The sequence below is a fragment of the Nannospalax galili genome, unplaced genomic scaffold, assembly GCF_000622305.1.
Source record: "Nannospalax galili isolate Female #2095 unplaced genomic scaffold, S.galili_v1.0 scaffold1601, whole genome shotgun sequence".
Lineage (NCBI taxonomy): Eukaryota > Metazoa > Chordata > Mammalia > Rodentia > Spalacidae > Nannospalax > Nannospalax galili.
The window spans coordinates 31456-40936 of record NW_008344661.1 but is presented as its reverse complement, the minus strand read 5'-3'; the positions used below and the strand labels follow the sequence as shown (position 1 = coordinate 40936).

Below are 9481 nucleotides of genomic sequence, written 5' to 3'. Positions count from 1 at the left end.
AGATGTGTATTGTGTATAAAGAATGGTATTGGGGATTTTTTTTTGTTATTTTGTCCTACCCCCATAGCAGAGGACTGAACCCAAGACCTTGGGCTTACTAGACAAGCGCTCTACCTCTGTACTAATTCCCCAACCCCTAAAGAACAGTATTTTTGTGTGTGTGTGGTCTTTTTGAGACAGGGTCTCCCTATAGCCCCAGCTGTCCTGGAACTCACTATGTAGACCAGGCTGGCCTTGAACTCACAGAGATCCGCCTGCCTCTGCCTCCCGAGTGCTGGGATTAAAGGCGTGCACCACCTTGCCCAGCTTAAGAACAGTGTTTTTAAATCAGTATCTCTACACAAAAAATAACAAGTGCTAGATCTTTGAGAATTTATTGAGGGACTCTTACCAGTTTCTGTGTTTGAGAGCTTCCAGAATGTCAGCATCATGTGCGCTCCTAATAGGGAGGACAATCACACCCCATGCTCTTCCCCATAAGACAGGTGATACTTAACCCTGATCCCAAGCCCTGGTCCCCCTTGGCTTTTCCCACACACTGCCTTGCTCCTTGCATAACCCCTGGCTTCCACTCAGCCTTTGTCTGCAACCATTTCACCCATGAGGACCTTGACCAGCTCATCCGCCTGGATCCAACACCTTACAGCTCACACTGGTCTAATCTAACACCTTACAGCTCGCACTGGTCTAATCCAACACCTTACAGCTCACACTGGTCTAATCCAACACTTTACAGCTCGCACTGGTCTAATCCAACACCTTACAGCTCGCACTGGTCTAATCCAACACTAGACTCCAGCCTTTGGACTTCCTTCCCCCAAAGACCCACGCTTCTTCCCTACTGTTTTATCAGAACCCTCACTGATGCCAGCTGCATGCTGGTGTACTCAGGTCCTCTTGGCCCAGCTCTGGGCTCTCATCCATCGAGCCCATTGCTTCTAACAACCCAAGAATAATGCAAATGAGACACCCTGTGGATTCTCAGACTCTGCAGCCCACTCCCCCAGGGTTTCCACAGCTCATTGAACCTCCCTGTGCCTCAATTTCCTCACTTGTAAAATGGAGATAGTAGTGCATCTACTACCTGTAGTTTTTGTGAGAGTTAAACGAAACATGTAAGGTTTTTAAAAAGGGTAGCTGCCATTACTATTACTACATAGAATTTAGTTTAGGGTAAACAGGCTTCTTTATATTGAGAGAACCTGAAAGAAAGGTTTATATCAAAATAATGTCATTACTTGAGCTTCTCAATTTGTCTGTAGTAACAGCTAGCAGTGCACCTCTCTTTGCTTTTATCCAGATGGAACTGAAAAACTAAAAAAAAAAAAAAAAAAAAAAAAAAAAAAACGGGAACTAAATAGTATTGAACAAATGTTCCTACTCTATGTTTGGTAAATGTTTCCCAGTCATTTTGAAGTCTTTATTTCAAATCTTCGTGAGTTCTGTGTATAGCACGTACCAGACAAATACTACAGGCAAATACAAAGCTGAGATTGTTATTTGGGGGGTTGGATTTTGTGGTATTTCAAAAAAGCAAACTTGCATTTTATTTTTATTAAAAATAGTTCACCACTCTTCATTTTTTTCTTAGTGTGGATATTGAGAGCAAGGACTGTGGACCCAGATACTGAGTCCAAATTCCAGATTAGCCATGAGCTTGCCATGATCCTGGGCAAACTATGTAACTTTTCTGTGCCTCAGCTTCCTATTCTACAAAATTGGAATCATGTTAACATTTACTGTGAGCATGGAATGAGATTCTAGATATCGAGTGCTTAGAACATTGCCTGCCACATAACCACACAACCCATGTGACTTTGCTATTAGCAAGTGGCCAACTCATATGGTGTCTGAACAGTCTCAACAGTTCAGAGTCAGAGACTCACTACCTCTGTGGAATTTTCTGAGGAGCCAGCTCCCACCCACCCCCACACATTTCTGTCCATCCTTCACCTACTGGACATTTTTAGTACCACAAAGTTCCCCAGCACATAACACCAACAGTGAATTCCTCGAGAGGAAAGACACCTGCTTTCTCCACGATACAACTGATCTTAGCACTAAGAGATATGCCACATGTGTGGTGAAATTGCCACAGCAGCACACACATCCAACCTCAGGAAGTGATGGCAGGAGAATCAAGCGTTCAAAGCCAGCCTCAGCTGCCTAGGAATTTGAAACTAGTCTGGAAAATAGATCTTTACTACCACTACCACCTTAGCAGGAGTTAATGAATGATTGGCTGCAGGAAGACAAGCGACAGTTTCCTGCTACCTGACCTTCCACCTCAATTCCATCTAGTCCCACCATCATGTATAGAGACAAAATTGATCTATTTTGAAACATGGCCTAGGAAGAACCTGACCTGCAAACAAACACACACTTCTTAACAGATAAAAGCATATCGAATGCTTACCTTGCCTCATATATGAAAGGGCTTTTTCTTTTAAATTATCTGTCAGCTGTTTCTGCTTAGTCAGATAATCCAAAATGTAAATATTTGGAGCGAAGTTTATCATGTTCTGTTCTCCACAACCATAAGGCATTCGAATCAGTGAGGCTAAGCCACTGATGGAAGGGCCAAGAATATCTCCTGAAAGCACAAAATACTTGGTTCACTTGCTGAACACTCACCAATCTTACCTGCTGGCAGCTGTCTCTGCTCGGTAGAGGCATCGCTCATAGACGCAGTAGAATGGAGTAGAAACGTGATCAGAAAAACAGTAATGATGTGGAACTCAGCGTGGGCTATGTGATAAATCAGGCTTCCGCCTCAGTTAAAGATGGGGCATACACTAAGTTTTCCTTTAAATCTTGAACGAAAATGTCAGGAATTGACCATTAGGAACAACCATTGATGAAAGGAATGTTTTGTCATTAGTATTCTTCAGATAAGCAGAACTTTATCCTAAGTTTTTTATAATTAAAAAGTGATCATTTTCTAAAACAAAGATTTCAGTGTTTTTCAAAATGCTCTTCTTAGCAACTAAGTAGACCTATTAAGTGTATTTCAACAGATCTCACAATCAAAATGGCTCAGGAATATTCTTCAAAGATAGTAATCTAAAGTTAAACAAGCCATATTCTGGCCAGGCACGGTGGTGCATGCCTTTAATCCCAGCACTCAGGAGGCAGAGGCAGGTGGATCTCAGTGAGTTCAAAGCCAGCCTGATCTACTCTACATAGTGAGTTCCAGGACAGCTGGGGTTACAGGGAGACCCTGTCTCAAAAAGACCAAAAAAAAGAGAGACTTCTGTCCACATTCTAACACCATGACTCGGGAAAGGAAATAAAAATTCAGAAATAGGGACAGAGTTTCATAGGAGGAAGAATATCCTGTGTAATTTATTTTGAAAAACTACAGCACGCTGAGTTTAAATACCCAGTGAAAATCTTATCTTAAAAGACACAAGCACAAAAAAAAGAAATGGCAACAGGTTGTAGCTACAAGCCTGTCATCAGTTAACAGAAAATCTGGTTCCCGTGGAATCCAATGTCCTCTTCTGACCTCTGCAGGCATTGCATGACACAGGTACACTTACATACATGCAGGCAATACACTCATATTCACAAAATAATATTTTTTTAAATGTCTATGAGTGTTTTGCCTGCATGTTATGTACCACATTCATGTAGGAGTCCACAGAGGCCAGAAGAGGGCATTTGGATTGTCTGTTGCTGGAGTACAGGCAGTTATGAGCCACCATGTGGGAGCTGGGAACCAAATCCTGGTTCCCTGAAAGAGCAGTTAGTGTTCTTAATGGCTGAGTCATCTCTCCGGTTCTTACAGTGAGTTTTTAAAAATCCATTGTTTACCTCAAGCATAAAAATTAAAGCTCAGAGGAGCTGGAGAGATGGCTCAACAGTTAAGAGCACAGACTGCTCTTGCAGATGACCTTGGTTTGATTCCCAGCACCCACATGGTGGCTACGAACCGTCCTTAACTTCAGTTCTAGGGGAATCTGACAGTCTCTTCTGACCTTGGCAGCATTGCACTACACGGGTGCACTCACATACATGCAAGCAATACACTCATACACATAAAATAAAAATAATAAATAAAATATTTTTAAAAAAATTAAAAGCTGGGAGAATTTCTGCAATCACAGAGGAACTCAATCCTATGTAAGAGTATTCATGCACATTAAAAATGCAAGGCTTCCCTCTTTGTGTGTAGCTGAGCATGCATACATGCACTACATGTGTGCACATCTGTGTTATGGTGTGTGTGAAGCACATCCCCCCACATCCCCATATCGCAAGAAATAGTAAAGTAGAACGTATTGTTCTAAGTAGAAAACTTATTTCATTCTTTTTAAGAATTGTATCTAGCGCTCCAATAAGGTCTTTTACATACAGTCTGACTGCTTGAAGTTATAATTAAAACTGTGACACCTATGGGTAAGATTTAAAAGAACTCTGAAAAAGTATCTTGAGTCCTAACACCTTAAAGACTTAACAGTTTAGGTGTCATTAAGACATTTTCTTCAGTTATCCACAAAGCACAACTAAATTCATTAAACATAATGATGATTAATTCTGTGTCAACTTCAGTGGGCCACAGGGTGTTCAGATTAAGCATTGTTTCTGAGTGTCTCTGTGAGGCTATTTGGGGATAGGATTAGTTAGCATTTGATTCCATACTCTGAATGAAGTGAATTGTCATAAATGTGTGTGAGCACCATGTAATCCACTGAAGGCCTGAGTAGAAGTAAGGGCGGACGGAGAAGATGCTGTCACACTGTCCTGCCTCACTGCCCAGCTGGGACATTACATCTCCTCCTCTGAGAATGAGATTTATGTCACTAGTTCTCAAAGCGCCCAGACATTTGGATTCACACTGAGTTACACTGGCCCTATAGAATCTTTGCCAACACAGATTATGAACTTCTAAGTGTCCATAATCATACAAGCAAACACCTCGTGATAAATCTGCTTTTGCATCTATCCCATCAGTTGTGTTTCTCTGGAAAAGCCTGTCTAAGTAAGGCACATGTTGTAGAAGTTATTTCTGATTGAAATGCATTTTAGGTGACTAGAAGGTAACTAGAAGTAACGAGTATTCCAACTGGAAAGGTTGCTTACATCCTGCACACAGAACAGCTCTAGGGTCTCAGCCCTTTTTTATCCAAACTCGTTGGTGGAAAGTTTCCAAAACATACTCACCCTGATTTATAGACTAAGAAATTATGATTTACCAGCATTTGGGAGGCAGAGGCAGGCGGGTCACTGTGAGTTCAAGGCCAGCCTGATCTACATAGTAAGTTCAGGTCTGCTGGGATTACAGAGAGACCCTGTCTCAAAAAGCCAAAAGAAAAAAAGAAAATTCTGATTTAGTAGGTTTAGAGAAGAGCCCAGATATTTGTGCTTTTTACAAAATGTCATGCAAGATAAGAGCCTCACCAGTAGCCAAGAGGTACAGAATGCAGAAGCACTGCTTAGGAGTCTCCTGCCCTACCTACAATGTAGTATGGCTTCGGTACCTGGAACACGGTCTGCACACCAGAAGCATCACCATCACCTTAGAAATTCAAGAATTCCAGGCAGGCATGGTGGTGCTTGCCTATAATCCCAGCATCCAAGAGGCTGAAACAGGAGGATCTGGATTTCAAGGTCAGTCTGGGTTAATTGTGGATTTCAAGGTCAGAGAGGACTAATATCTAGACCTTATCTCATGAAACTAAGGGCCAGTGATATATTTCAGTGGTAGAGCACTTGTCTAGTATGCACAAGGCCCTGTGTTCATCCTTGGAAGGCAAAGCGAGAGAAAGGGAGAAAGGAGGGAGTGAGCTCAGGCCCTATCTCAGACATACTAAACCACAATTTCTTTTTAAGTAAGCACCCAGTCTGCATGCTGAATGTTGAGAAGTGCTAGTCTAAGTTACACAGTTTGCTAGCCTTGTTACTGTAATCAGCAGTTGAAACCAGCTAAAGTCTTTCACAATCTCTCCTCATTGGGACTAAAGACAGTATCTCTATAACTAGATAATAACTCTACAAATACAAATCATATACAAATCAAGGAGGTAGAGATACACACTATTCTTACCAATTGCTGTGATCTGAACTCTTTCACTGCCGTTAACTGTATCAGGAGGAAACGAGAAATTCAAAGTTTTCACAACAGTGGACACTTTGTTGTCAGTCAAATCTAGTAAGATGGATTGTGAGTACGATCTTTCTATTCCTTCAGCCTGTGGAGGCAAAGGAACACAACTGAAACAGTGTCTACTTATCTGTTAAGAGAGAACTGCATGCAGATATAATGACATGTAGCCTACTGCGCCTGTAGTTTGTGTATAAACCAACTCCAAATGTATTAAGCATTTCATTTCTACTTATACTGAGAAAACATTTCCTGGATTGGCAATGAAAATTACAAAAGAGATGAAAATGTGACCAAGAAAGCCCCCTGAATTAGGTTCTTCTGTGGTTATCCAAACAGAGGCACTAAATACCTTAAATGAAATCACATTTAATAGGACAGAGACTCAAATCCAAGGCAATGTCACCCCAAAACAAGAGGTTTATCCATTACAGTGGGCTGTCTTTGTGTGTGTGTGTCTGTCTGTCTGTCTTTTTGAGACAGGGTCTCCTTGTAGCCCCAGCTGTCCTGGAACTCACTATGTAGACCAGGCTGGCCTCTAACTCACAAAGATCTGCCTGCCTCTGCCTCCCAACTTCTGGGATTAAAGGTGTGTACCACCACGCCCGGCCTGGGCTTTCTTTTTATACAGAAAGGCTTCTCCGAAAAAAGTCTTATGAAATCTTCTTTGAGGAATTCCAAAGTGTCCATTCTACCTATCAACTTGACAAAGACACAGTTTGTAGATACAAATGACTATAAAAAATACTTGATAGGCCTTAGTGTCACGCTACTGATTAAATTTAAAGAGGAAATTGGTAGTAATTCTATGACATATGTGGTTATGCTTTTACACACGGATGAGAGAATAACTAGGCATTTCCAGAGGATGGAGGAGAGGACATCTTAGGAATATCAATGAACTTAACAAAAGAAAACCATCTTCTGTTTGCTTTTCAATTACATGTTGTATTGCCATTTGACTTATCTAAGACTGCAAATATTTACCTTTACTAAAACCCTCTGAGTGACAGCATCAAAAGCAGTGACTGAGGCAGCTCTGACTGTGATGGGAATTTCGCCCAGATATTTCGGCTTGATAGGGAAAAGAAGAGTTGCCCCATCCTGGCTGGGAACCAGAGCTTTCTGCTCATGCCTTGTGAAATTAACTTCATTTGAAGTCATTAAAACATCAAAGCTATCACTTTCCTCGATGACTACTGTAACCTGGAAGGAAAAAAATAAAAATCAACAGTTTTGTATAAGAAATGCTTTTTAATAAAATGGTTTCTTATCACTATTTTAAGTGCTATTACATCTGTGAGACTCAAGACAAGAGAAAAACCAGGCAAAATTTGACCAAGAAGAGGAAAAAGCTTATCAGGGAACCAGGTTTATTATGTGGACCCCTCTTCTACCTCAAGACACATCTAAGGAGACGCATCCTTTGGCTTCATTTCCTGCCCCTCACTAACACTGAATTCTTTCATTACACAAAGCCATCAAGTAGTGAGGTTTTACACAAAAAGACTATTTCATACATGAATTCCACCACCAGCCTGATTTAACAGTCATCCTAGGAGACTACCAGAGAAGCATGAGACAAACAGGTTAACAAATTGTCCTATCCATTGAGAGTCTCTGCAAAAATTATTCCAAGAAAAATGTGGCTCAGACATCAGTCCTAAAGCATACCTTGGTTTAACTTTTAATAATGTTGAAATTGCTCCTCTCACTGAGTAGTTTTTCCAGGCCTTACTTTGTGCTGGGCGGGGGAGGGGGCACAATCTTGCTATGTAGCCCTGGCTGGCTTGGAACTCACTGTGTAGAACAGGCTACCCTCAAACTGGTGGCAGTCCTCCTGTTTCTGCCTCCTAAGTGGTAGGATTATACATGTGCACCAACACAACCAGCATAAGCCTTACATTTTACAAACTTCCCAGTTTACTTTCTCATTTTCCAATACTAATTTTTTTTATTTATTTTTTAATTTTTAATAACTACATGATTAGAAGAAACATTTCATTACAGCTTTAATTAACATATTCAGTAACACACTCCAGAGCAAGAGTACATCTCTTTCACAAGTGGCTGTAAGCTTTTAGGTTCACAATTGAATTAATACAGTTATACAATATTGAACTCAGTATAAGCCCTTTATGTCAGTAAGACATAAAATTGAATGAGTTTTTAACCTTTAAAAAGATCTGCATTTCATTTTAGAATATATTGTTCCTTGCAGAAAGATTCACTGTTTTTGCTACTGACACTGAGATGTTGGTGCATGCATCTCTAACCTGTATGTATCTGATTATTACTAGTCATAATCGGTTGCACTTGGATCCTTGGCACTGGTGTATGTCTATAAAACCACCAGGTAGATTTCAATGATAATGTTTATCACCTCTACTAATTAACATGATGTGATTTTCCATGCTTCCCCCGCAAATATATTTTTTAATTTGTTGATTTGTGTGTGTGTGTGTGTGTGTGTGTGTGTTTGTGTGTATCACACAGAACATCCCAAACCATCTTATTCAACTATACACCCACTTCCCAGATGGCACCCTCCCATAGCTCCCTCCCCCCACTAGAGCCCTTATACTCTGATATCCCTGCTACTGTCTGCTGTGTTGTTGGCACCCCCAGCCATTCCCCACTACTTGCCCTTCTGGTGAAACTAGTCAGCCTATCTAGAGGTCTTTGTCTTAGGAAGATCAGCTGTTCCTCTTCAAGCAGCAATCAGTTATCAATACTCCTTTAGATAAGACTGGGGTCTGCTGTTCATTTTCCCAGTTCTATGCTGGGTTACTATCTGGGAGTCCCTTTGGCCACCATGGCCAACAACTCAAAAGAAGTTATCTCCTATCTGGCATTGTTGCTTGTTGTATAGCATTTAGCTATGCATATGGACTATTAAGAAATTCTATTGACCCCTTTAATCTTTGGTTATACTTTCCTTTTGGATGTTTAAGGCCATACAGTTGGCCCAGATAAACCAATTTATTTTACTCTTAAGGTCATTTCAGGATCTGTTCCTCAGGGGTCACATGGGTTTGGGAGGAGCCCCTGGCTCCTTTCTTTTATCAGTCCCATCTATGTGAAGATAAGTCAAAGGTCCTGCTCGACCATGGTTGGCTTTGCTTGGAAGCATGGAGGAAATGTTTCCTCTGTGTTGACCCTCCTCTTTGTAGACTGGACACTGATTCAGGTCCATCTGGTGGGGGCTCCTTGGACCCCTTGATCAAGAGGACACAATGTCCACAATTACAGGACATTTCGAGAGATGCTCATAGTCCCCTGGAACTAGTCTACCTAGGAGGTCAAGGAGCAAAAACTGTCCTTTATGCCCCTCTGACCAAATTATTATAGGCCTCAAAGTATGTCTGTTAAACA

At 41.1% G+C, this 9481-nt stretch overlaps 1 protein-coding gene across 1 annotated transcript in view; it reads right to left on the bottom strand.

Annotated features, from left to right (window-relative positions):
* LOC103740343 (CD109 antigen) overlaps positions 1 to 9481 on the bottom strand; it is a gene marked incomplete at its 5' end in the record, with an annotated part of 57947 nt that overhangs the window by 31230 nt on the left and 17236 nt on the right. Inside the window, 3 exons of the mRNA XM_008840928.1 lie at positions 2417 to 2593; positions 6050 to 6194; positions 7094 to 7312. Coding sequence (XP_008839150.1) covers positions 2417 to 2593; positions 6050 to 6194; positions 7094 to 7312 — 541 coding nt within the window. The remainder of the gene's footprint in view (positions 1 to 2416; positions 2594 to 6049; positions 6195 to 7093; positions 7313 to 9481) is intronic.